General features: G+C 59.2%; 1 protein-coding gene across 1 annotated transcript; it reads left to right on the top strand.

Annotated features, from left to right (window-relative positions):
- The first annotated feature begins 115 nt into the window (after window positions 1-115).
- On the top strand, window positions 116-27658 carry MGAT3 (beta-1,4-mannosyl-glycoprotein 4-beta-N-acetylglucosaminyltransferase). Its single transcript, XM_061204512.1, has 2 exons — window positions 116-243; window positions 25753-27658. The coding sequence occupies exon 2, from the start codon at window positions 25754-25756 to the stop codon at window positions 27353-27355; it is 1602 nt and encodes a 533-aa protein (XP_061060495.1). The 5' UTR covers window positions 116-243; window position 25753; the 3' UTR covers window positions 27356-27658.
- Window positions 27659-27831: the final 173 nt, after the last annotated feature.

Here is a 27831-nt window from a genome sequence, read left to right as displayed (position 1 = left end):
GCGGCCGCGCCTGGCCCGCGGGACGGGGTGGAGGTGGGGGTGGGGGGCGGGGGGCGGGGATCGGGGCCGGGCCGGGGCCGCGCCGCCTGCGATGCCGGGCGCCCGCCGCAGCCGCCGCCGCCGGAGCCCGGGATGGGGCGAGAGGTTGCGGCGGACGCCAGCATCTCCCCGCCGGGGGCCCCGGGGGCCGCGGAGCCGCCGCCGCCGCTGATGCCGCCGCTGCTGAGACCCGGCGGGCGATGGGTGAGTTGACCCTGGCGTCCTGGGGGCCCGAGCCGCAGCCCCTCCATCCCTGCACTCCGGCCCTCCGCCTCCATCTCCGCGCCTCCTCTGCGCTCGCTGCGCCCCCAGTCACAGCTCCCACAGACCCTCTCCCTGAGCGTGACCTTTGGGGGTGGGGGCGGGAGCACTTCGCTGGGGGGCCGGGGTGGGGGGCCGAGATGAGGGGCGGATGCAGAGGCGGCTTTCCAGTTCTGGCGCCCCCTCCCCCAACCCGGCTGCTCAGTGGAGCTTTCCGTGGCCCCGGAGGGCAAAGCCTCATCCCCTCGACCCCCCCACCCCCGGCCTGGGCTGGGGGCGTCCCCGAGCCTCGGGGCTTGAGCCAGGCTTTGTGCGCTGCGCCCCCGACAAACCTCCCGCGCGGCGCGGGACTGGGGGTGGGAGGCCTCAGCGCCCGCCTTCCCCCATCCACCTCCCCCCACCCCGGGTTGCGGCGGCGGCAGGGGCCCAGGCGCTGTCTGGGTGCTGGGCGGGTGCGGAGGCCGGGACCAGGCAGAGGGGAGTGGGGGAAGAACCCCAACCCTTCCTGGTGAGGGGGCTCCCGCTCTTTCCACTGCACTGCCCAGGGCGGGGGAGGCAACCAGGCTGGGGGAGGGCGCTATAAATATCTGCAAATAGTGAGTTCTGGAACCGGGGTGGGGAGGGGAGTGCACCTGGGTTATATTGGGAGGCGGGTGCCTGAGCTGGGGTGCCAGAGAGGCAGAGATGGGTCTCAGCCAACCCTGGTGACCTGAGGTCGGGTGACTGTCTAGGCTCTAGAAGACTTCCTAGAAGGGGCGTGGGCAGGGACACTACCCCGATGAGCTCTCTCCAGGGTCCCCCAGCACTGGCACTTTCCACCCCAGAGCACTCCTCTTCACTCTTGGGCCACCAGGCCAGACCTTCCTTGATGGGGGAGTTGCGGGCACTGTTGTGTCACCTCCCGGGCAGTTACTAAAAATCCAGGCAACAGGCCAGGCCTGAGGATGGAGGGAAGAGCAAGACAAGTGCCTCCCCACCCCCTACCTGGAGGAGCTGGCAATTCTGTGGGGTTATCAGTGCTAAAGAGATAGGCACAGGGTCCTAGGAAAGTTTGAAAAAGGGGCTGCCAGCCCAAGGGGGAGAGAGAACTTGCTGGGAAACCTAAAAGGAAGCTGGAAGGGTTTGCTTGGTGGAGAAAGTGGGAAGGGCATTCTGGGAGGAGGGATGGCATGAGCAAAGGCTCAGAGATGTGAGTATGTGCTGAGAGATGGAGGTGGGGGGATGGTCAAGCACTGCGGCAGGCCAAAATCAGAAGCCAGATGAAGAGAGGGGAGCCAAGGCTGGAGGGAAGGAGCGCCAGGTGGAGGCGAGATGGCGGGTCACACCAGGGAGCTGGCACGAGGACAGCACAGTGAGGGGCTGACTTGACTGGGATGGCGCCATCTGGCTCAGCTGCCCCCCTTCTGAGGGTCTGCCCAGTGCCCTTGATGTGGTCAGGGCTGCTTGACCCACACTGGTGATCCCTTTTACTGTGGAAGTTGGACCACCTCAGGCTGGGCAGCTTTCAGAACCTCAGTTTCCACATCTGTCACGTGGGGAGAATCCTCCACAGAGTTGTGGTGAGGACTGCATGAGATGCTGCATGCCGCACCTGAGAAGCACTCGGGAAGCGCTGGCTGCTGCATCCGTACTTTTACCTGTAAAACAGGGACATGGATACCAGCTGGCGGGCCACGTCCACTTCATGGGTGGTGGTGAGGATCCCGTGAGGGCTGGATGTGACTCGGAGGTAGCTGAGGCCTGGGGGAGCTGTGTGTCCGTGTCCTCCTTCTAGGAGGAGCGGTGAGGGGCGACCGGGGGCAGGGGGGTCTGCACAGACAGCCTCCTCTTGCCCTCGTGGGCACCCACCACCTTCTGGCCCCCAGCCATGCCTATCAGGGGGCTCTGCTCTGCTCCCCAAGGCCAAAGCCTCTTTGTTCCCCACACCGCATGTTGCACCCCACTCCCAGCTTGCTCTAGTCTACCACATGGGGACCAGGGCTCCCCTCCAGAAGTTTCTTCAGATATTCTGACCAACGAACATGATGTCCTCCTGTGAGGGGCAGTGTGCCGGGCAGCCAGGTGGAGAGGACACAGGCCTTGCCCCCCGGAGATTGGAATCTAGTTGGCCAGCAGATATCCCTGGGCACCCATGGTCTGCCTAGCTCTGTGCTGGCTGCTTGGGGGTAAGGGGAGAGTCTCAATAATTGTGCCGTGAGGCAGCCAAGTGCAGAAGTTAAAAAGCAAGGATTCCAGATCCAGTGGCCCAGGTTCGAATCCCGATCCTGTCACTTCTTACTGTGTGGCAGTGTACTAGTGACTCTGCCTCCCTGTGCCTCTGTTTCCTTGTCTCTAAAATGGGGATGATGCACATTATTGCTATTTGAACAGCCTGGTTCAATTTCCATTGGGCATTCGCTGCCCCCCTTCCTGAATGAGTCTCCCTCTTTGCCCCTGCTTCCTCAGAGACTACACAGCCTGCCCCGGTAGATGTGTTGTCCACTTCTGTGCTGCCTTCCCCCCTGTCTGTGAGTCCCCATGGGCCAGAGCCTGCCTTTCTGTACCCATTGCTTGAGCAGGGGGCAGTGGTATGCTGGCAACTGGGTCTCGAATGAGCTGGGGTGTAAATGATTCTCAGCCCAGGGGAACGGCCCTGCTCTTCCTTCCACCCATTCCTCCCCCTTCTCCATCCCTGATGGAGGACGCTGACCCTCCAGAGGGCAGCCTCACTTGCAGCAGAATGGTCACAGGGACCTTGCTTGTCCCCATCTTCCAGAAGGGGAAAGAGAGGCTTCAGGAACGGGTGGGAACGTCGCAAGGGCTGGAAGCGGGCCTGGGGGGTGGGGGGTGGAAGGGTAGTGGCCCAGGGTCCTGTGGTCTAGAATGGGCTGACAAGGGGGCCCGAGGTTTTGCCCATAATCCAAGAAGTTAACAGAGTCCCCAAATACTTTTCCTCGAACTGCTGAAATTCCCCTGTTGGCTCACTTATTTTCATCTTTTCCATAAAAATAAAACTGGAACAATAAGGATCATTCACACACCTAATTACTCTGTTGTTTTATGAATTTAGAGCTTATTTGGCTAAGACTTTGGTTGCCACTGAAGTGGGACTCCCGGGGGTGGGGTGGGGTGCAGGGTGAAGGCCAGGACAGAAGGTAGGAGTCTGTGTGGACACTGGGGCCTCCTGAGGGCCCAGCCTCTGGCTACCTCTCTAGGCAGGCCAGGAACTTCCCAGAAGGAACAGGCCAGACAGCGTCTGGTGGAGGAAGGGTGGCCAGAGGCAGTCTCTGAGATTCCGGTTGAGAGACCCATGATGGAGGACTTTCCAGTCACAATAATTTGCTGCTATTTATCGAGCACTTACTATGTGTTGGGCACTGGGCCAAAGCACTTTGTCTGCATTATCCTAGAGATGCCTCTAACTTCCCTCGAGGTAGGTACTATCAATATTATTAGCCCATTTGGCAGTTTGAGGGGGCCTGGGGCCCAGGGACGGGAAGTGGCAGGGCTGGGGTTATATCCAGCCTGTAGGACCCCAAAGCTTGATGGGGCTGCCTGTCTAGGCAATCACCCAGAGGTGACTGCTCTCTGAGGCTTGGATGCCTGAGACAGCTGCCTCACCCGTGTCCTGGCCTCCAGACCACCCTCTTCAGGGCCCTGGTGCTACTTCCTTCCTTCCCATAGTCCTGGGACCCTGCCTCAGGAAGGCCTGCTCAGCCTCACCTGGGCAGCTTGGGGAAAGTACGTATTTCCCAGGCCTCACCCTGCCCTGCTGAGTCAGAATCACACCATGGGAGGGAGGGCTGGAAACCCAGATTTGAATCCCCTGGGGATTCAGAGGTCTGTGGACTCCAAGAACCACTGCTTAGCCCCATGAATTCCAGGATGAGACCCCCGCCCTCCGGGACCCAGATCCCTATGACTCAGCCCCCTCCTGTGTTCTCGGCCTCTGCTCCACCCCCAGCCTCAACCCAGCTCTGCACACACTGTGCCACGCCCCCCGCCCACTCCTCCCCTCCTCCCGCCCACTCCTCCCCTCCTCCCGCCCATCGCTTTTATCCCAGCACCTGCTACTGCCGCTTTCTCCAGGGAACAGGTCCTGGGCTGGCTGTGGAACCCCCAGAGCTTGCTTAGTACTTTGGACAAATCCCTCGTCACCACTCTCCTCTTGTTACTGGGGACCAGCACACAGTCTGGGTGAACTCGTGGTGGCCAGGGAAGGGGGACCAGGGAGAGCTGCCCATTAAGGCGGGGGACTCGTTCCTGGGCTGGGCACACAGGCACTCTCTGGGGGCTGGCACCATGCCTCACACAGAGGAGGCACTCGAGAAGTTTTTTTTTTAAATTTATTTATTTATTTTGTTTATTTATTTTTGGCTGCGTTGGGTCTTCGTTGCTGCGTGCGTGCTTTCTCTAGTTGCGGCGAGCGGGGGCTACTCTTCATTGCGGTGCGCGGGCTTCTCATTGCGGTGGCTTCTCTTGTTGCGGAGCACGGCTCTAGGCGCGCGGGCTTCCGTAGTTGTGGCTCGTGGGCTCTAGAGCGCAGGCTCAGTAGTTGTGGCGCACGGGCTTAGTTGCTCTGCGGCATGTGGGATCTCCCTGGACCAGGGCTTGAACTCGTGTCCCCTGCGTTGGCAGGCAGATTCTTAACCACTGTGCCACCAGGGAAGCCCGAGAAGTATTTCTTTAGTACTTGTTGAATGGTAATTTTGAGAGTGGAAGGTGAGGACCACTTCCGGAAACAAGGCAGATTGGCTGGTTTAGGTGAAAGATTGAGAAGGTGCCTTCTCGACCCATCGCCCGGGACTGTGAATGTTAATGGTCGTAACTCATATTTATGGCACAAATGGGAACGAGATGCTGGTGCTCTCTTGCGTGATTTCATTTCCATACCTCAGGGGCAATGCACCAGCTCCCCCAGCCAGACTAGAAATCCAGGTTCCACCTTTCCTCTCAAGCCTTTTCTGCTGCTGTCCCTCTGTCCAGAATGCCCTTCCCCTCCTCTCCTGACTCATCCTTTAAGACTCCTTCAGGAAGCCACGCCGTACCCCTACCCCAAAGGCAAGGCTGATCCTCCTCGCCGGGGATTTCTGTCTGTCCGTCCCCATGGGATGAGAACCTTGTGCAGGACAGGTCTATTGAGGGTCTGGCAGGGATGCCAGTGGAGTGAACAGAGAGGACTGGGTCAGGGGACTCGGGTGCAGCTCACTAGGGCCAGCAGTGGGGCTGCTTTGCTGTTCCTTGTGTCTAGGTGGCAAAGGGAGGGGATTCTGGGAAAGACCAAGGGGCCTCCCGGCGCAGCTCCTGAAGGCAACTGCAAAGTGCAGCCCAGTCGGTGACTGTCACCTCAGTCCAGAGAGGGGGCCAGACTGGGGAGCTTGGGGCCACCGGGGAGCTGAACCGGCTCATTTCCCAGAGGGAAGATTGGATCCCGGGGTGCTTGGCACTGACCCAGACCTTTGTGGTCTGTAGGAGGAGAGCCCGGGACTGTGGGGCTGCACCCCACCCCCTTTCCTGTCCCAAGCTGGGGTGTTTCTCAGTGGGGTCCAGGTTAGGGGGTGGATGAGAAGGAGTCGAGGAGAGCAGCATCCCCAGGGCTCAGGTCTGCCCTCTGGTCCTCCGGTGTGGGAGACAAAGCTCCTTAGGAAAAATGTGTGTTGCCCCAAAGCTGGCAGGAAATCCATGTCAATAGCTCATTCCAGCAAAAAGGTGTGCAGGAAAAAACTCCGTAAGAACTTAAGCCAAAATGTTAGCCCAGGGGGTGGCGGGATGGTGGGTGGTATCATCCTGTTTCTTTCGCTGTGATGTCCAGATTCCCTAAAATGTATGAGAAACCTTTATAACCAGAAAGATGAAGTAATATTCTAAAGGAGAGAGGTAAGAAAAGGTGCCGTGGGAATCCCTGATGGTGCAGTGGTTAAGAATCTGCCTGCCAATGCAGGGGACATGGGTTCGAGCCCTGGTCCGGGAAGATACCACATGCCACGGAGCAACTAAGCCTGTGCGCCACAACTACTGAGCCCACGTGCCACAACTACTGAAGCCCATGCACCTAGAGCCCATGCTCTGCAACGAGAGAAGCCACCGCAATGAGAAGCCTGCGCACCGCAACAAAGAGTAGTCCTCGCTCGCCGCAACTAGAGAAAGCCCGCGCACAGCAATGAAGACCCAACGCAACCAAAAATAAATTAATTAATTAATTTAAAAAAGAAAATGAAAGAAAAGGTGCCGTGAGAACAGCCACCTCCCCATTTTTTGGATTCTGGGGTCACTGCTTGTGGGCGGCCTCCAGGGGGACTGGCTGTGGGGTCTCAGGGTGGGAGTTGGCCCGTCCCAGGCACATCCCCCAGAACAGATGCACCCGTGGCAAACAGCTTGCGTCTCTCTCATTCCTGGAAATTGGGTCAGTGAGAGTCCAGGCCTGGGGCTACTGGGATGCAGTGCCCTGAGAATTCCGTCCCAACCTCTGACTTCCTATGGCGCCAGTCCGGCCTTCGCTCCTCTTCTCCCATGTACCCCACGTTCCAGCCTCGGGGCCGTTGCTGTGCTGGACCCTCCACCTGGAAAGCCAACCCACTCCACCCCAGGTGCTGCCACCCACTCAGGAAGCCATTCCTGCCCCTTCCAGCCAGGGGTGACCCCAGAGCTGTTGGCTTTACCCCCGCACCCCTGTGCCCAGTGGGTGTGCATCGCTGTTGACTGCCTTCCTGACGGACTCCTTTCTGCAGTCCTGCAATGTGGTCAAGTTCTCCCGTGTGGTAATAGTATTCCTAATCACAGCTCAGCCCTGAGTCCGGGTGGGGACTCAATCTCTGCCTCCCCCATGGCCCCTGACTCTGTCCCTGGTACAAAGCACTCATTCATTCATTCAGCACTTAATCACCAGGTGCCTACTCTGTGCCAGGGGCTGGGCTAGGTGCCAGGGCACAGATCTGCCGACTGCAGGGTGTGAGCGTGTCTGTTTTTGTGCACACTTTTTTTTTTTTTTTTTTGTGCGTCACCAGCGCATGCACACAGCAGGAGCACCTCCGTCGTATGAATGTGTGTCCCTTAGGCTGTGCCCATGTGTAACCTTGCCAGTCTTGAGCACGCCTAGCTAATTCATTCAGCAAGCGTTTATTGAGTGCCCACAAGGGGGTGCCAGGCCATGACCCTGAAGATGAGTGTCCCAAGGTCTCTGCTCTTGGGAAGTGCCCATCTTGTCGGGCCATCCCAGTGCAGACTGGTGGGGACGGTGGCCAGCAGGGGTGGGGGTGGGCAGGATGGCATCCTGGAGGGACGGGGAGAAGGGTGAGGAGGGGCATTCCTGCCCAGCTGTGGGTGTGCTCTGCAATCCCCCGATGGCCCTGGGACCCCAAGCTGACCCTCCTTGCCGGTTTTGCTGCTCTGAAGTGCTCCTGAAGGCTGATGGGGCTGGAACACGGAGCTGTGGGCTGTGAGCCCCGCTCCCAGTGCAGGGAGGAGAGTACAGTGCCCTGAAGAAGTAGCGTGTTGGCTGGAGAGCCCGGGCTGCAGAACTTTCCATGAGAGGAGAGCCTCGGGACCAGACCCCGGAACACAGCACCTAGAAGTAGAACCCGTCAATTCAGAGCAGAGAAACTGGATTATGGAAGTTGGAGGGGGGAAATGGAGCAGCAAACCTAGAATGCGGCCTTCTGGAACGCGGAACACTGATATCAGTCAGAGCTGGAAGGTCAAGTCCGTGCCCCCAGGGGTCAGTGGGAAACTGAGGTCCAGAGAGGATGGGGCGGTCCTGCACCTTGGTGAGCAGCAGTGGGCACGCACGTGGTCTCTGCTGAGCCAGGCCCTTCCCATGGCCTGCTGGTACCTGACCTTGGACAAGGCACGTCCCCTCTCTAAGCCCCGGTCCCCATCTGTGAAGTGGGCTCGCGAAGATGAGCTGAGATGAAGTGCATCACCTGGGAAGGGGGTGCTGCTCTGGGCGCCCAGGGTCTCCCGGGAGGTTAGCAGAATTGCTGAGACCGGGACCCCAGCCACCTGACCCCTGGAATGATCTTCTCACCTGTGGTGATGCTTCTGTCACTGCTGTTTCATTCCCTCTCTCCTGCCCCACGGTCAGTGGGAAGTTTGAGCACTTGCAGGCCTGTTCCAGAATGCTCTCTGGATCCAGCAGGTGGGAAGGACTAAGTAATTAAAGGAGCAAGAACAGATTGGTGGCTTCCATGAAATTAAGGAGCGGGGCGCAGTGCCTGCAGCCCTGCGTGATGTCCCCTGCCATTTGGTGAGGGCTTACTGAGAGTCCCTGGTGGGGACTGACCCAAGGAAGCTATGGCCCCTCGCAGGCAGGGGCGGACAGAGAGTAATCGGGAAGGGAAAAGAGAAAAGGCTCATTGTTCAGCCTCGAGGAGCCTCACTGGGTGCCCAGAGCCGCAGAGCCAAGCAGCTGTGCACCTGCTCCGTCAGAACCACTCCCAGCAGGAGGCTAATTGCGGTGCTCAGGTTCCCAGGTTGCAGGAGCCACAGGCTCTGGGCCAGGTGCAGCCCCACGTCCCTCCGAGGACCCTGCAGGTGGTGTTACCAGCCTCCCTTTAATGGCTCAGCAGACAGGCCTGGAGAGGGTAGGACTTTTGCTTGGGGCCACAGAGCTATGGGTGGCAGAGCCAGGGTTCAAGCCCATTTCTTCATTCAGCAGCGGCTGCTTGAGGCCAGGCCTGGCTCTGGGCACTGAGCACGCAGCGGTGAGCCATGGTGGGGAGGATCCTCACCTGCTCGAAGCCGTTGCTTCATTTTCCACCTTCTTCCTTCCCGTACTGCCTCCCAGCCATCAGCCGTCATGTTGCTGAGCACTCTGAGGATGGAACCATTCCCTTCACCACCAGCCCATTGGAAGGGACCCTGAGAATTCACGTAGATGAGCCGCTTCACTGGGGCGTGCTGAGCCCGAGGTCACATGGCAGGCAGGACTAGGACCTGCAGGCACTTTTCCAAGCCCCAGACCAGGCCTGAGAGCCCGGCGGTATTGACTGAAAAGTGCAGGTGTGTGGATTTGGGAGGAAGGTCTTTCATTCATTCAGCAAACCTCTGTGTCAGGCGCTGTGCTGGAGCTGGGGACCAGGGGAGTGGGGGCCAGGCCAGGGTTGAAAGAGCTCGGCTCTTTCCATAGCCTGGGGTCAGGGAGACCCGGAGGAAGTCCAGTTCAGCTGAACCCTCCCCAGACCGGCATGGGGAGGGGGAGTGTAAGATTACACAGAAACATCGAGCCTCCTGGAAGATCTGGACTTTATCCTGAGGACACTGGTTCCAAGCTAGGAGGGGCAGCGTCAGATGGGGCTTTTGCTTGGCTTACAGGCACCTGGCTGGGAGCCCCCTTGGGAAGGCCACTCCTGTTGTGCAGGTGAGCATTGGTGGTGGCACAACCAGTGTGGAACAGTGGCACAGGGAAAAGGGTGAGACTTGAGAGGTATCAGGGCATGGAATAGACAGGCCTAGTCAGGCAGGGTCAGTGAGGGAGGATTTAGGGTGGTTCCTGGGTTCCTGGCGTGGGCGGCTGGGTGGATGGTTACATCCCTGATGGGTTCCAGAAGGAGGAAAGTTGGTAATGCCCGAAGCTGTACAAGCATCCTGGGTGCCAGGCTCAGGTCACAGGTTATCAGCTCAGGTTGTTGGAACAACTGTTTGAGCAAGTTCTTTGTGCCCTGTCTTTTTTTTTTTAATATTGATTGATTGATTGATTTTTGGCTGCGTTGGGTCTTTATTGCTGCGCGCGGGCTTTCTCTGTTTGCGGTGAGCGGGGGCTACTCTTCATTGCAGTGCGCGGGCTTCTCATTGCGGTGGCTTCTCTTGTTGCGGAGCACGGGCTCTAGGCGCGCCGGCTTCATAGTTGTGGCACGCGGGCTCAGTAGTTGTGGTGCACGGGCTTAGTTGCTCTGCGGCATGTGGGATCTCCCTGGACCAGGGCTTGAACTCGTGTCCCCTGCATTGGCAGGCGGATTCTTAACCACTGCGCCACCAGGGAAGTCCCTTGTGCCCTGTCTTGCAGTGGAGGGTCCCAGGCATGATGGGAACCGACTGTAAAGCCCAGGTCCCCACCCTCCCTGCAGCCTGGCCCAGACCCCACTGGCCCTGCTCCTCTGTCTCCCTTACCCAGCCGGCACTCGGGCCTCCCGCATGCACAGGTGTACCCACCACCTGCCGCCCTGTACATGTGGGGAGGTGCCCGTGGGAGTCCTTCCACTCCTACTGCCTAGGAACACGGGGGCCAACCTCTGCCTCCATCCTGGGCATGGGCACCGCTCCGCCCCCCACGTGGGCACTCACCTACCCCCGCCCCCCAGGGTGCAGCACATGGGACAGAGTCTCTCCAGCTATCGCTTGATTCTGTCACCCACCCTGCATCCTGCCTGTGCTAGAGAAAGCTCCACGAGGACAGAGGAGGGGTGGGGTGTGCCCTCCCCTCCCTTCCCCCACACTCAGGCCTGCTGGGCTGGAGATGGAGCTGAGGCTCCGAACTGAAGTGGCCCTTTGTACATTGTCCCTGGAGGATGGGCGAGCCTGGCGGGAGGGGCTGGCACTGCCGGGGCTGCCTGGGCAGGACGGCGCTGATCTCAGCAGGGCTGGGGGGGCTTTCTCTGGAGCAGAGGAGGGAGCCCTGCTAGGTGTGGGTGTGCACTGGCGGGCCTGCTGCCTCAGGCACCCCCAAACCAGATGATACTTGCCACCAGGGGTCTAGCATCACTTCTCATATGAGTTCCATCCTCATTCAACAGCTGTTTATGGAGCTCCTGCTCTGGGCCAGGCTTTGTCCTAGGGGGTGGGGAGCTGTGACCGATGACTGGGGCCCATGGTGACCCTGCTCTCATGTTGTTGACATTCCAAGCGAGCAGGGTGTGGGTGGGGGAGACAGACCACTAACACATAAACAAGGAGACACATAGCTTCTGCGGTGAGGAGTGTTGTGGAGCAGATGACCTGGGAGGGGACGGCCCCTTTAGCTGCTGGTCAGGAAGGCCCCTCTGAGCAGGCGGCTGGCATGTGGAGATCTGAGGGAAGGGCATTCCAGGCGGAGGGAACAGCCAGTGCGAGGACCCTGAGACAGGTGAGCCTGGGGTGTGGGAGGGATGGGAAGGCAGGGACTGTGGCTGGAGTCAAGTGGACAAGGGAGGCGTGGTCAGCAAAGATGCAGGGACCTGATGGCTAGGGCCTGTGGGTGCAGAAAGGAGTTTGGATTTTATTCTGAGTGTGATGAGGGGTTTGAGCAGAGATATGTGGCCTGATGGGGATTTGCAGCGATAGAATTTGTGGGGCTCAGTGCCAAATGAAAATGCAGGGCCCCTTGTTCAAAAATTAAGAATTTCAAGACAGAAAATAAATAAAGGCAAGGGGAGCCAGTGAGGAGGAGGAGTAGAGGCATTTTGGAGGGAGGTGCCAACAGGCCTAGCAACACCCCAGCCAGGCCACCCAGGCACGTGGTGAGGCTGTGTGAGAGCCGCCATGAACCTCAGCCTAGGAGATCAGAGGACTGGTCTCTGTCAAGGTGCTTTGGGTGTTACCCCGTTTAATTCTCCTGAGGTGAGGGGCTGGGATGATCCCACATTGTAGACGGGGACTCCGAGGTCCAGGGATATTGAGTGACCTGCCCAGGATCACACAGGGGGTCGAGAAGGTGCAGGGGCCGGATTTGAGTACAGTTCCCCTGGAGTTTGGATTCCAGGGAGCTGCTGCCCCATTGCTCTGTCACTGAGTGCTCTGTCTCCTGAGAGATGGGGCCGGGGGCATCTCACATCGTGCCGGGCCCCGAAATGAGTTCTTGTAGAGGCAGAAAGTGCTCAGCCCCGGCCTGACTGGCCTTGTTTTTCCTCACTGTGAGTCTGGGAGGTGTGGGTGTTCTGATTTCCATTCCACAGATGTGGAGACTGAGGCAGGGCAGGGCTGGTCTCGGCCCCTGGACTTGTCTGCTCTGGCCGCCCTCTCTTCCTGACGGGCCAGGGCGGGTCATTTGGGTCTGGAAGGCCGAGTGGCTGGGAGGTGGGCCAGGAGCTGCAAGCCCGAGGTGCAGGGGTCTCTGGGGGGGTTTCCTCCCCACTGGCCTCAGTGGGCTCCGTAAGGATGTGAGCAATAGGCCTGCGTGGGGCGGGGCTCCGTCCACGTCGTTGAAGGACTTGCAGCGTGTTACTGTCATGAACTGGAAGAAGCCGGGTTCTTCTCAGTCCTTCAATCAGAAGCTCTATTAGTGATTAATAGTCTGCCCGAGTCATCATTGCTGCCTCCTGCTGCCTTGGCTCCACCTTGGCTGGACCCTGACCTCCTCTCTCTTCCTCCTTTCTCTCCCTTCCGGCGCCGCACGCCACCCCGCCTCTCCCAGCCCTCTCCCTGCAGAGGTGACCCAGCCCCTGGGCCCTTGGGACGTCCCCCTACATGGGGGTGTCCTCTCAACTCTCCTCACTCGGGCCTCCAGCCACTCTACTGGGTGGGGCTGACCCTATGTGACAGAGGGAGACACTGAGGCACAGGGGGGCTGCAGGGCAGGCAGACAGACCAACAGGAAGTTTCTCTCCCGAGCAGGCTGGGGTTGAGGCGCCCCTGCAGCGCCGCGCCCCCCGCCCCCCCGGGAGCCGAGGGCTAAGCTGGATTGTGAGGACGGGGAGAAGGAGTCCCAGGGGTATGGGGCAGTGTGTTTAAAGGACTCTGATGCATCCACCCTCCAGCAGCACGAATGCTGGCAGCTCTGCCGGCCAGCCCCTTTCTGCGCCAGGGCCTGATTTATGTCTTCACCCTCTCGGGAGGACCCCAGAGAGGGCCATTCCTAACGCAGAGAACTAATGCCTTGCCAGTGGTGGGCTTGGACGTGGAGCCAGGCAGTACGGTAGCTGTTTGGGGGTCTCCTCTGAGCCCTCTGATTTCTCATACCTGGCCAGCCTCTTTTCCCACCCCCACCCCCGGAGAGCTGGGCCCCCATGCAGGTGAACGGCCCAGGTTCTCTAATGGGCAGAGTCGGATTCAGACCCAGGTTCCCCAGCTCCTCTCCCCGCCCCCAGCCCCCGCTTTGTTTGAGCCACTGGGTCCCACCAGTGGAGCAAGTTTGCTTCCGAGCTCTTCTGCGTGTACCGCCGTGTCCCATCCGCGTCCCGCTGAACGTGCCCAGCAGCCCCTTGGGAGTCAGGGCACAGTTCACGGTGACCTTCTGCCCAGAGAGGGAGCAGGGAGAGACTCCAAGAGGAGCTGGGCTCGCGGTTTACTGAGCGCAGGGCACCGACAGGCCCCTCACCTGTGAGACGGAAACGCCGGGTGCCCTCACCTCCTCAGCTCCTGGCTCTGGGGAGCGGCTCCCGCAGGGTGGGGCTGCCTTGCCCTGCTGCTCGGTTACCTGTTTGTACCTCGTAGATGAGGAGACTCAGGCCCCGAGAGGTGAGGCCACCCAGCTGGGAAGAGGTGGAGCCAGGAAACCAGGTTACCTGTTTGTAACTCGTAGATGAGGAGACTGAGGCCCAGAGAGGTGAGGCCACCCAGCTGGGAAGAGGTGGAGCCAGGAAACCAGCCCCGATGAAGGGCAGAGCTGGTGTCAGGCCAGGCCAGAGTTGGCTCACCACACAGTCACCTAACTGCTGCCTGCGCTCAGCTTGGGGGTTGGGGGACAGCTTCCAGGGACAAACAGCTGCCATCAAGCCATATAGGCCGGGAGCGGGGTCGGGAAGCACGGTGCAGCCGCCGGGATGGGACACTGCCTTACCTGTGGCGGGCCACGCCAGGACCCGGGGCAGGTGCTGGGTCAGGTGAGGGGAGGGTGGGCCTGGGGGTTCCAGGGAGGTGCCAGGCAGAGATCAAGGCAGGGTGGGGTGATGGGGAGTGGGAGGGCCCAGGGGCTGGGTCGGCCACTCTGCTACCACTTAGAGGGTGAGTCAGGCTGGTCACTCAGACTCTGAACCCCTTTCCTTACCTGGGATGGTGATGGGGGCTAATGTAAGGGTCAGATTAGAGCTAAAGCACTTAGTGCACCTGCCAGAGAGTGGCTCTGGGATAGGCCTCAGGTGGGCCCTCTTCTTCCCCCCATACGGTGACAGGCTGGTAGGGGTGGCCACGGGCGCGGGGGTTTGTGTGTCCCCAGGCAATACGGCCAGGCCCAGCTGGCAAACTGCAAGCAAACAGAAACCCCTGAGTGGTGGGTGCAGTCGGTGTGGGACCCTCCCTCACTGTCTCTGAGCTCCAGGCCAGCAGGGCTAGGGAAAAAATAATGGGGAAGGTGGGGATAGAAGTTGAAGAGAGGGAGGGTGTGGGCAAGAGGGCAGTACACATGGGCAGGTGACAACCCCTGGCAGGGGTCTGCAGGAGTCAGGTCCCCTAAGGAGCTTCAGGCCGCCAGAGCTCCTGAAGTCCAGGCCTGCCCTCAGAGGTTTCTCAACTTTTTAGAGCACCAGACCCCCTTCAGGCTACTGGAGACCCTGACACGGGACCCTGTCCAGGGTGATCTGTTACCATTGGAGTTGGTGGGGGATGGGAAAGGGCTCTGGGGCTCCTTCAGCCTTTCAGGGAAGCCTGGGTTTTGTGAAATGCGGTTTTAAGTCAATGCAGCCCAGCCTTGAGAGTGCCACAGGGGAAGGGGGCGCTCACACTGTTCCAGGGGGAGTCGGGGCGGGGGGCGGGGAAGCTGCAGGCAGAGGGGTTTTGGGAGGGTGCAGCTCTCCTGGGCACGGGGCTCTGGTGGCTGGTCTGGGCACATGCCAGAGCCAGGGAGGATTGTGACCCACAAACGCAGGCCCATGGGCTCCTGCTGGGGGCCGGGGCAGACGTGCGGGGGCCTTTGGCCCGGGCTAGGCTCAAGGCAGCAGCCTAGACTTTGTGCGGGAAACCCTGAATGAGAAGCCGCAGCGGTGGCGTGTGGGTGTGAGTCCTGCTGCTGCCAGCTGAGTCTCAGGCAGGTCCCTCAGCCCCTGTGCCCCTCTCCTCACCCCCCAGTTGCCTTGAGGATAATGGAGTAAGGCCAGCGCACACAGCGCCTGGCACCCGCGGGCACTCGCAATCAGTAAGTGCCAGCTGCCCTGAAGAAGGCGGTGGTGATGGAGGCGCCATCTCCTGGGAGGAATGTTCCGGGCTTGCTGCTCTCCAGCCCTGCCCAGCCCTGCCCAGCTAGAGGGTGTAGCTGTGTTGACCTCAATAAAGAGGTAAACTGAGGCCAGCTCAAAGAGGTGAGGGCTTGAAGTTTGGGACAAGCAAACTGGAGCCAGCTAGGACCAAGTCTGTGGAGGGTTTGGGGCAGGTCGTATTTACGGGCAGGGACTGTAGAGGGGAGAGTTCAGTGAGGGTTTGTTAAAATCAGAAACAAAAGACCAGCCTTAAAAACTTCTTGAGCAGACAGAATCAGTCTAGTCACACAAACAAAGCTCAGTCTGGTCCACTTTGTGAGACCAACTCGACCTGGGTCATCTTCCATTCTGCCTCTGGCAAAACTTTCCAAGGTTGATAGGAGGCAACCTCTGATCAACCCTCCAATCCAAGAAAATTCCATCGCTATCAGTTTTCGGGAAATCAAGTCTCCCGGTCTTTTAAGTTTTGTCTCCCTGAGGGCACATGCGTGAGACTCTCCATTTTACATCCTCTGGTTCTATTTTAGATTGAAAATCTTTCACAGCAGCCTTAGGATTGCTGACCCAAGAGGGTGCTGACCACGATGGGGTGCCCAGGCTTCTGCCTAAGGAGCCCCTGAAGTGTGGGGAGTGTCCTTGCCACTCCTCGAGGCCCTACACCCCCTCACAAGACTTGGGGCCCCTGCTTTGCTGCCGCTGCACTGGGGTTCCCAACACACAGGCTTCTGTGCCCTTGGCCCAATGCCTGGGCCGCTGTCCCCACTCTGCGCGGTGGCTCCTTCTTGACCTTGGGTCTCAGCTGAAGTGTCCTCTCCTCGGGAGGCCCTCCCTGACGCCTGGCATCCTCTGTTGGCCGGTTCTCTCATTTGTCCTCTGTCCCTCCACTGGACAGAGCTCTGTGAGGACCTCATCCCCCCATCTGGCTCCTGCTGCACCCCCAGCTCCACGCCCGGGGCCAGTCTGCTCTCTCCACCCATCCCAGGACAGGGCAGAAGCACCAGCGGCCCGACCTCGGTCCTCATATCCCCGCAAGGCCCTCTCACAGCCCCAGGGTGGCTTCCCTCCATCCTAGCCCAGCGCCCCCAGATCTCCGTGCCTGAAATTCCGCCGTAGTGCTCCTCGCTCTGGCTTGTCCTGAACACTCACTGAATGTCTGTCTGTCTGGGCCCCAGGCTGGGTGTGGGGAGCACGGGCCCCACCTGACTTGGAGAATTCACTGTGTGGGAATGGAGGTTGGCGAGGCAGGGGACCAGCCCAGTTGCTGCTGAGGTTTGCTGTGACAGGGCAGAAGCAGGGGTTGGAGGAGACGGTTCGGTGGCGCCCGGTCACGTGGAGGGGGGGTTAGGGTTAGGGTTAGGGCTGGGGCACCTTGGAGGGGTGCCGGATTTGGGAACACCTGTTCTCAGCGCCCACAGAGCCCTTTCTGTGGGGTGTTTGTATGTCTCTGCGTCTAGCCCCTCTCCTTGTCCCCAAAGCCACCCAGGAGTCCCTGCTTCCACCTCAGAGGCCTTGGTCTCCCTCCTCCTGTGACAAACGTTCACCGTGTGCCCCTCACCAGCTGTTGTTTCACACCCACTTCCTGTTCCAGGCACTTTAGATACGCGGACCGCTCACCACAGCCCTGTGACATGGACGCCATTATAGCCCCATTACACTGATGAGGAAGCCGAGGCCCAGGGAAATGGCGAAGTCCTGCCGTCTGGCTGCAGGGTCTGGACACTGCCTCAGGTGGCCTGTGTGCAGATCCAGGCCTAGGCCCCTCCCCCAGGCTTGGGGCAGTGTGTGTCCCGGCCTCGCACTGACCACTGGCACCTGCTTGTCCTCCACGGCTCTGCTTCTTCTCTTCTTCCTTCCCAGACTTTCCCCAGGTCCCGCCTCCAGCCCCCACTCTCGGTCCCAGGATGTCTGGCCCCAGTGCCCCCAGGGCTGCATCCCTCCTCCCGCTCCCTCCCTCAGTCACCTAGTATTTAGCAGGTACCTCACCAACGGCTCACCACTGCCCCCTCACTTCAGCACCACGGCTGTCCTGCTGTGTGTCCCCGCCCCCTCAGCTCCTCCACCACTCCCACAGGGCGGGTGCAGTAGACCCGGCTCCCTGCCTCCGTCCTCCACAGTCTAATCCTGGGCGGTCCAATGCAGTAGCCACTAGCACACGTGGCTATTAAAACTAAAAATTAAATTATTAATTAGTTCCTCAATCTCCCCTGTCAATTTCAAGTGCTCAGTAGCCACACGTGGCTAGTGGATGGTGCGTTGGACAGCCCAGACCTAGACGTTTCCACCATTGCAGACTGCTGTTGGACAGCTCTGGAAGCAAACAGATTGATCACTCTGAGGCACAGGCTGTTGGGGTTGCTCCACTCAGAGCCTTCAGTGGCCTGGGGCTCAGGCCAGTGTCACCTCCCCCTGCCCCCTTTAAAAGTGGAGGCTGTGTGGGGCTCAGACCCTGGAGAGCACTGGGGTTGCACAGGTGAGCAGAGGAATACTCTACAAGTTGCTTTACCCTCTGAGCCTCAGTTTCCTCATCTGTAAAATGGGGACAATAATTCCTACCTCCGAAGATGGTTGTGAGGGTCAAGTACAAGTAAAACCCCCAGCTGACAGCTGGCACAGATTTAAGCACGTGCTGGGCGGTGACCATCGAGTTAACACGAATAAGGCAGAGGCAGCTTTCAAGGCAGGGGTCACAACAGCTGTGAACTTCAGTTCTGGACGGAGGGAGTCACTGCAGGCTTCTGAACACAAACACCCCACTGGCTGGTGCCTGAGGATGACTCATCTGTTTAGCCTCCAGTGCTGTCCAATAGGACATCCTGGGATGGTGGAAATGTTCTATATCTTCACCGCCCATGGGCTTTTGGGGACCAGAGGCTGATGTCCAGGGTGGGCCAGTGACCGGTGGGAAGAGGGGAGGAAGCCCCAGGGAGTCGAGGGCGGGTCCCAGCCTTGGAGACTAACTTTCCCAGGCACGTGCTAGCCACTCTGTGGGAAAGTCCTCAGGCAGCTGAAGGGGCTGGGATCAGGTGGAGTGGGGAGGGGTTTGGAGGAAGGAGAGGGAGGGCCAGGGTGCACAGGGGCTTGCTGTGGAGTAGCAGGGAGGGGGTGGGCTTCAGCATGGGCATGGGACTGAGCCTTCAGCCAGGCTCCCACCCTGGAGCCGAGCCAGCAGAGAGAGTGGGGCCCAGACCCTTGTGCCCAGGGAAGTGGCCTGGGTGCCCCGTCCGGCTAGTCCAAGAACTGGCTCCCAGTATGGCTCTGCCTCGCCTCTCTGGGCCTTGGTGTCCTTATCTGTGGATGGGAAGAGCAGCAGCTGACCCCACCCCCAGCCCATGGTAAACAGGTTTTGCCAAGACATTCTGGTCACCTGGGCAAAGGGAGTCCTTGGCCGGGGCTGGCCCCTTGAGCCAATTCCCTCTCTCCGGGGAGTGCCAGGGGAGCAGAGTTCCTGGGGACTGAGGGTCATGATACACCAGGCCCTCCCTTGGCCAAGACATTCATGCTTAGCCTGGGACAGGACTCCCAAATCTGCAGCCCCACTGGGCTCCAGGTCTACCTGTTGGCAGGTGCAGGATGCTTGGGGAGCCTCAGTTTCCATCTGCTTCATTCCCACAAGCCCTGGCTGGCTGAGCAAATAGCTTAGCCTCTTATTTATTTATTTATTTATTTATGGCTGCCTTGGGTCTTCGTTGCTGCACACGGGCTTTTCTCTAGTTGCGGCAAGCGGGGGCTACTCTTCGTTGCGGTGCGTGGGCTTCTCATTGCGGTGGCTTCTCTTGTGGCGGAGCACGGGCTCTAGGTGCGCGGGCTTCAGTAGTTGTGGCTCGCGGGCTCTAGAGTGCAGGCTCAGTAGTTGCGGCACACGGGCTTAGTTGCTCCACGGCATGTGGGATCTTCCCAGACCAGGGCTCAAACCCACGTCCCCTGCCTTGGCAGGCGGATTCTCAAAAACTGCGCCACCAGGGAAGCCCCAGCTTAGCCTCTTGAAGCCTCCATGTCCTCATCTGCAAAATGGAGACACACATATACCTTCCTTCAGGGTTGGCCCCATGAATGTGCCCCTGATTTCTCTCCAGCCCTTGCATCGGCAGTGCCTGGCTCACGGCAGGTTCTTGGTAAATGTCCGCCAGCAGCCTGGATGATGTGCTGCCGGTAGAGTGATCCCAGGGTGTAGGCTTGTTTTTTGTGGAGCCTGCCTGATGGATATGAACCAAAGGAATGAATAAAACAAGGAGAGACGCAGGAATAAACACAGCGTCAGCTGTTTCTCCCATCTTGCCAGAACTCTGGAATCTATCATATTCTGTAGCCACCTCCTCTGCCTCTCTTCTCCGTGTGGGATTATGGAACCTCACGTTGGAAAGACCTTTATTTAGTTTCAGAGTCGGGTGGTGGTTGCCGTCTTCTGATCCCTGAGACGCTGATTGGTTCTGCTTAACCCCAAGGAAGAACCCAGAAGTGGTAGCGGAAGTTCCAGGGAGGCTGATTTAGGCCAATAGAAAGAAGAATTTCTAGCAGCGCAAATGGCCTGGAATGGGCGATACTAAGAATTGGACGAGCAGAGGCCAGATGGGCACTTGGCAGGGACACTGGCCTAGGGTGAAGGTTTGGGCAATATTCTTTTTCCAGGGTCCTTCAAACCTTGGGAGAGGAGTCTGGACCCTCCATGGGGCTCCAGATTTCCCAGTTCTGGCCTTGGTTCTGAAAGCCAGATGAGTCACTGAGAATGCCCTGCAGGGTGATGGGTGCCAGTCAGTAGTAAGCAGCCCCCCAGTTGGCCTAGTCCTTTAACAGAGCTGGCCAGGAGCAAGGCCTGGCCCACGGAACTGGCAGAGCCTTTTGGTAACATGGGGCAGAACTGGGATGGGGTGGAAGTCAGCCTTCAGCTCAAAGTCAAGATGCCCTTTGAAGCAGATGGGTGGTGGTGAAGGTCCATCTGACGGTACTTTTGGGTTGGGGGTTGTAGATGGGCCAATTCCTGCCAGGAATGGAGACTGAGGGTGGGCTGTGCGACCTCCAAGATTCCCCCATGGATATTCCAAGAATACCCCGAGCACCTACTAGGTGTCGGACCTGTTCCCTGCTGGCCCCTTCTCCCAGTTGGAGGAGTTCAGTGCCCTGCAGCTCTCCCAGAGCTGAGGACACCAGGGATCACAGCTGTCACCAGGGTGTTGTAAGGCAGGTGGGGAAGGGGGCCAGAGGGTGGCAGACAGGGGAAGTGGCCATTAGGACAGAAGCTGCTGAACCACAGAGGAGGCTGGCCAAAGGCATCCCAGGGCCGAGCTAGGACCCTGGTCAGCGCATGTGAGCTCAGGACCACGGAGAGCTCCACAGGAGACTCCTGTCACCCGGTGACAGCTGTCAGGGTGCATCTGCACCCGAGAGGCTGCTGCCCACCTGGCTAGCCCCAAAGTCACAGCCTGTGACCTCCAGGGAGCACCTGTCTTCTCTCTGGCCAGGAGCCCCCACTGGACTCAGCCTGAGCCCAGACCCCAAGGTTGTGACTGGGTCGTGGGGTGAGGCTCATCTGCTTCCGTCTCTCACCTCATAAGCTTATCAAGCAGAGCCCAAGGAAAGAGGTCACAAGGAGAAGGGAGAAGTGGGAAGAGGGAGGGAAGGAAGAAAATCTGCCCAGCTAGAACCTTCTGGGCATGGGCACGGCTGCAAGTCAGTACAGAAAGAGGAGGCCCAGGGTGGGCTGGTCCTGCCACTATCCTGGGTCTGGGTCAGCCTCCTGCATCCACGATTATCTGGCTACCAGGAAGCACCTGGCCCATCCCCCATCACCTTCACGCCGGAAACCCAGGCCTCTGGGGCTGGGTGCAACTCACGGAGCGTGGGTATGTGTGTGTGGACTCTTCTAGGGAGGCTCCCAGAGAGCCTCACTGTTCTTCCCTCCTTTCCTTGGAGGCCCAGGACGCGGGTCACTCGTTTCCCAGCCCACCCCCCGTCAGGCTCAGGTTCTGTCCGGGCTCCACTTGGGCCCCCACTCTGCTCCTTGCTGCTCTTAAACAAGGCAGCACCCACCAGGGCCCAGGCCCTGCCAGGGGCTCAGCTCCGAGCCTTTGCACCAGCTGCGCCCCCCACCTGAAGTCCCTCTCTACTTACTCTTCTTCCAGGCAGGAGAATAACAGTAATGATAAGATGAGCTGAAGCTTACTGGGCTCTTACTATGTGCTAGGCACTCTGCATGGATTATTATTCGACCCTCATTTTCTAGATGAGCCAAAGGAGGAAAGTTATTCACCTGCTCCAGGCCACACAGATAGGAAATGGCAGAGCCGGGATTGGAGCTGGGCAGTCTGATTCTAGAGTCTGTGCGTGCGCAAGTAACAGTGAGCCCGTGGAGGCAGCTCTGGAGGCTGGGGCTCTGGAGGCTGAGCCCCCCTGCCTCGGGGGCTCGTGTCCAGCTGGGGAGACAGACACCTGGGGAGATGGGCTGAGCATGGCGAGCGCTGGGGAAGGGGCAGGGGTGGGGCTGTGGATTGGTCTCTCCGATTTGGTGTCTCATTTGAAGTGGGCAGGGCAGCGCTTAGAGAGAGGACCCTGCAGAGAGAGCTGCCTCCAGCCCCAGCTCTGCCATTGGCCATCTCCATGGAGGCCGTTGAGGGGTGGCCTCCGCCCCAGTCAAAAGCTGGTCCATCCCGCAGGTCCTGGATCCACCAAATGTGACTCCTTGCTCACACTTCACATCCAGGTCATCGGCAATCCAGCAGAATCTAACCGCTTCCTGCAGCCCCGCCTCTCGCCCAGACACTGCAGTGACCTCCTCGCCACTCTCCCTGCTCTGCCTTCGAGGCAACAGTCTGCTGTCAGCCAAGCAGCCCAAGCGAGCCTGTTCAGACTGGAGGCTCTGCTCAGAATCCTCCCGTGAAAGCCGCACTTCCGGCCGCGGCCCCAGACCCCGTGTGATCTGGCCTGTCCACCTCCCTCCGCTCTGCCCTCCATGTGGCTCCTCGCTCGTGGGCGGCAGATGCTCTCCTTCTGGGCACCGGCTGTTCTGTTGCCCGGAACCCACTGCCCTGCACCCTCGTCTTCTGGCCTCACCCTTCTCAGTGAGGCCCTCCCTGGCCACCTGATTACCACTGAACCTGCCCCCTCCTATCCTTTACCCTGTTTTATTTTTCTCCAGAGCACGACTCTTTGTAACGTACCATATGATTTGCAGCAGTCCCTTGCCCTGCTCACCCCCGTGCCCGCTCCACGGGATGGGGGTTCTTGTCATCCGCGTCCCCTGTGCTCCCAGGGACAGCGCAGTGCCTGGCACCCAGTGGGCTCTCAGTAAGTAGTCGCTGAGTGAATGGAGGAGACGGGTTGGGTGACACCCCGCGGGGGGTCATGTGGGTCAAATGCAATGGTGGCTGTTCCATCCACTGGGTTGTCTTCACTGGTCACTGGTGGACTGTCCGTGGGACCCTTATCACCCCACTTGGGTTGATCTTGGCAGATGGAAGGGACCCAGGACAGCTTTACCACTGGATGAAATCCCATTATTGACCCCACAGAATCAAGTCTGACCCTTGCTAATTGTGTGTCAGAACAAGTTATACCATCTCTCTGGCCTCGGTCTCCTCATCTGTATAATGGAGAGGACAAGGGTACCTGCTGCGTGTTGGGGGGATTCAGTGAGGACATGCATGTAATGTGCTCAGGACAGTAGCTGGCCTGTAAGGGTCAGCGATCATCAGCTTTATCGTTACACCCGATGGTTCTGGATGAAGCTTTATAACGGAGGTAGAAATGCTGGAGCTGGGGCCAAATTTGGTTCCATGGCTTTAGCCCACAGCCAGGCCAGGGAGGGCTATGGTCTCAGCTGTCAGGAGGAAGAGGCTGGCTCAGGAACAGAACTTATGTTCAGGTCCTGTTCAGTCACCTTCTTAAGGTTCTTTGGGGAAAGTCTCATCATCTCTCTGAGTCTCAATTTCCCCACCTGTAAAAATGGGGCGATTACAGTCCTCAGTCTCCCAGGGTTGGTGAGACTTACATGAGACCCCGGGTGCCAATGCTTATTTATTTGGTTTCTTATTAATATGCCATTCAGTCTAAAAAATGTATCTGAAGCACTTATCAAAATACTTGAAGATAAGATAAAAAGGGATCGGGCCAAGAAGAATAAGTTTAAAAAACACAGGCAGCTGTGTGTGAAGGTGTCCTGGAAAACTTGGCCTGTGAGGCACTGACTTGCTCTGGGCCAACCATCGTGTGTCTGTGAGCCTCCTAGCAGCCCGAGCGATGAGGGAGACACACTCGGTTCCATGATTCTTGGCAGCAAGCCAGGCTGGGGCCTTATCAAATGGCCTCACCCTGAAGACCCCAGTGATTAAGAGGGGGATCCCAGGCACTGATGAGTCTGTCCTCTGAAGCGCACAGCTGGCCAGGTGTAACTAGATCCTGAAAGCCAACCTGACCAGGGAGCAAAGGGGCAGCTGGGTCAGTGTGACCTCAGCAGGGCCGTAGGGGCCTCTTTGCTCTAAGCAGGGCGTTCACTTACCTTCCTAGGGCCTTTGTTCACTGCTGCCAGGGAATTTAGTCTGAGCGGCAGCCCCGGCCTTGCCCTTCACAGCTCACGGCCAGTTCAGTCCAGCAAGGGCTGGGATTGGGGTGCCCCACAGAGACACGCCCCAAGTGGGGAAAAATAATCCGCCAGAAGAATCAGGGCTGCCTTGCCAGGTCCTAAAAGCCCTCGGGTGGGTCACTCTGGAGGCTTCTGCAGTGTCGCCTTCTGCCTAGTCCCTACCCCAGCAAGAGCTCCTATCCGCCTGCCTTCACTGGGCCTCAGCCCTTTGCCCCTCCACTCGCCCTGCTGGCCTGGCCTGCCTGGTCTCGCTTTGCCAGAGCAGGGCTGGAACCCATGGTGGGGACAGGAACCTGGAAGACCCACTTCAAAATGTTGCCAAGGAGCAGCCCTCCCTCCTGCCTCCCAGTGGAGACCTGTCCCCCCTCTGCCCTGGGGCAGCTGACATTTAGCAGAGGTCAGGCCCTCACCCCCGATTGTCCTGCCTCCTATAGTCAGCTGTGCCGGCCCCCCGATGGCAGGCTCCAGGGGGTCAGCATTTAAACTGGAGAAGGGGGGACATCTGGGTCCTGAGAGCACAAGTACCGCCCTGGCCAGCGGGATCGGCGACTCGACTGCTCCTCACTAGCGTACTCAGGACTCCTCACCAAGGTGAGGCCGGGGAGGGCGGGCCTCCTTCACAGAATGAAAGGGTTGGTGGAGATGGTCCTTAAAGTTTTGTTCTGGGTCCAGCATTTCATGATTTTGCGCCTTATGACCATGTAGCTTAGAGAAAATTTATGTTGGAGTCTTCCAGCCTCGAGCTTTGAAAGAAGCGAAAGTTTATTGAGCACCTGCTGCACAGCAGGAACTCTGTGCCCATTTCACAGATGTAGAAACTGAGGTTCAGAATGGTGAGGAGCCTTGCTTAAGTTAGGATATGAAGGGGAGGGTATGGCAGGAAGGCACCCAAATGACCCAGAGGAAGAACCAGAGATGTAAGGGGAAGCCACAGAAAGGAACATTTTAAGGGAAAGGACAGCGTCCCCTACACAGGGATCTATGGAAGGGGACATGAAAACACCAGGTGCCAAAGGCCGGTTTCTGTCCCAGCTCCTCCTGTGACTCTGTAGGTCATCCCAACCAAGTATGATAATAATTATAAAAAACTGAGAACAGAAAAATTGCATATAAGACTGGTGATACACCTCAAACACATGAACTGTTTATGGCTGGATATCAATCTACTGCCTGGCATGGGGTAATGAAGGGGAACTTTTACTTAATTTTGTTCTTTAAATATGTTAGAATTAAAAGTGTTCCCTTGAGACCTGGGAATTTTTTCAGTGAAAAAGGTTTGTCAATATAGCCACAAAAAAGATAGATAAAGAGACAGAGAGGTGGACAGATAGAACGAGAAAGCACCCTGGGCGGTACAGGGAAGGGGGCCCCACCTCTGCAGCCTGCGACACACTCTCCCCCTCCCTTGGGGCCTGGAAGCCCCCTGGGGCAGGTTCTCCATTGCAGGGTTGCGCTTTTCCCAGGATGCATTTTGTTCCTGGAGCAAAGCCTAGCAATGCAGCTGGTACAGTCAGGGTGGGGTGGGCCAGGTGCTGGAGCAGGTTGCCAGGGGGATGTGTGGTGACCTGGTGGTCTTGGAGGGGACAGGTTGTGGGAGTGGAGGGGTCCTGAGCCTGGTGGGGTTTCCTTGATGCTGGGGCTTCCAGGGGTTCTTGGTGCAGTGAGTTGGACTCACAGGCTTGACTTCTAGAGGAGTCGCCTGGAGGTGACTTCCTGCAGGGTCACCAGGCGCTGCTCAGGACATGCACAAACACGGTGGCAACAAAGCCCTCCCCGTTCCCTCCCTTAGGAGAAGAGCCTCAGGCTCCCCTTGCCCAGGTCTGCAGACCCCTGACCCATCTGCTGCCTCCCTGTTTCCTGCAGGATGAAGATGAGACGCTACAAGCTCTTTCTCATGTTCTGTATGGCCGGCCTGTGCCTCATCTCCTTCCTGCACTTCTTTAAGACCCTGTCCTATGTCACCTTCCCCCGAGAACTGGCCTCCCTCAGCCCTAACCTGGTGTCCAGCTTCTTCTGGAACAATGCCCCGGTCACGCCCCAGGCCAGCCCCGAGCCAGGCAGCCCCGACCTGCTGCGTAACCCGCTCTATTCCCACTCGCCCCTGCTCCAGCCGCTGTCGCCAAGCAAGGCCACGGAGGAAATCCACCGGATGGACTTTGTGCTGCCCGAGGACACCACCGAGTACTTCCTCCGCACCAAAGCCGGGGGCGTCTGCTTCAAGCCAGGTACCAAGATGCTGGAGAAGCCGCCATCAGGGCGGCCAGAGGAGAAGGCAGAGGCGGGCGAAGGCGCGTCGGCGCGGGGCCCGGGCCGGCAGCTGCTGAGCACTCGGGAGCGGCCAGGGGGGCGTGGCGCGCGACGCAAGTGGGTGGAGTGCGTGTGCCTCCCGGGCTGGCACGGGCCGAGCTGCGGCGTGCCCACCGTGGTGCAGTACTCCAACCTGCCCACCAAGGAGCGCCTGGTGCCCCGGGAGGTGCCGCGGCGGGTCATCAACGCCATCAACATCAACCATGAGTTCGACCTGCTGGACGTGCGCTTCCACGAGCTGGGCGACGTGGTGGATGCCTTCGTGGTGTGCGAGTCCAACTTCACGGCCTACGGGGAGCCGCGGCCGCTCAAGTTCCGCGAGATGCTGACCAACGGCACCTTCGAGTACATCCGGCACAAGGTGCTCTACGTCTTCCTGGACCACTTCCCGCTGGGCGGGCGGCAGGACGGCTGGATCGCCGACGACTACCTGCGCACCTTCCTGACGCAGGACGGCGTGTCGCGGCTGCGCAACCTGCGGCCCGACGACGTCTTCATCATCGACGACGCCGACGAGATTCCCGCTCGCGACGGCGTGCTCTTCCTCAAGCTCTACGACGGCTGGACGGAGCCCTTCGCCTTCCACATGCGCAAGTCACTGTACGGCTTCTTCTGGAAGCAGCCGGGCACCCTAGAGGTGGTGTCGGGCTGCACGGTGGGCATGCTGCAGACGGTGTACGGGCTGGACGGCATCCGCCTGCGCCGCCGCCAGTACTACACCATGCCCAACTTCCGCCAGTACGAGAACCGCACGGGCCACATCCTGGTGCAGTGGTCGCTGGGCAGCCCCCTGCACTTCGCCGGCTGGCACTGCTCCTGGTGCTTCACGCCCGAGGGCATCTACTTCAAGCTGGTGTCCGCCCAGAACGGCGACTTCCCCCGCTGGGGTGACTACGAGGACAAGCGGGACCTCAATTACATCCGGAGCTTGATCCGCACAGGGGGCTGGTTCGACGGCACGCAGCAGGAGTACCCACCGGCCGACCCCGGCGAACACATGTATGCGCCTAAGTACCTGCTCAAGAACTACGACCAGTTCCGCTACCTGCTGGACAACCCCTACCAGGAGCCCAAGAGCACAGCAGACGGTGGGCGGTGGAGCAAGGGTCCGGAGGGAAGGCCACCCGCCAGGAGCAAATTGGACGTGGTTGAAGGCTAAGGCTGCATGATCTTATAGGGCCAGTGGCCGGGGTAGGGGGCTGGGCAGCTGCCCCCCTGTTACCTTCCTGTCTCCTTCCGCCATCTGGGTGGCTCTTAAGAGAACCAGGAGTGGATAGGTGGGGGAGTCTTTCCTACTCAAGCCCTTGTGAATCCAGGGTCAGGCCTGTGAGCTCAGAAAACATCCTTCCTCGTCAGGAGAGGAGAGCAGGCCCTTTCACCCCTCCAAGAGTGCTGCAGCCAGGAGGTGCCAACGGAGAGTGCACGGTGGTTACTGGGGAGCAGGGGAGGGTGGGGAAGGGAGCCTGCAGGAACTCCCTAGGGCAGCCAAGGGGGAGCTACGGTCCCCTCCGGGGAGAAGCCCACCATTCGGCCTCCTGGGGCTTTGGACCTGCAGTGGGAAAGGGGGATGCCGGGAGATCCCAGGGCTCTGTAAATAGATGCATTCGGGCCCAGGAGGAAGAAGGGACACCAAGG

The sequence above is a fragment of the Eubalaena glacialis genome, chromosome 11 (assembly GCF_028564815.1).
Source record: "Eubalaena glacialis isolate mEubGla1 chromosome 11, mEubGla1.1.hap2.+ XY, whole genome shotgun sequence".
NCBI classification, from domain to species: domain Eukaryota; kingdom Metazoa; phylum Chordata; class Mammalia; order Artiodactyla; family Balaenidae; genus Eubalaena; species Eubalaena glacialis.
Note: the sequence above shows the minus strand (reverse complement) of the source record. Positions and strands in the feature narration are given on the sequence as shown.

What these genes read in the sequence shown, in the direction of transcription:
- MGAT3 (XM_061204512.1), top strand. Translation starts at nt 25,754, where the DNA reads ATGAAGATGAGACGCTACAAGCTCTTTCTCATGTTCTGTATGGCCGGC.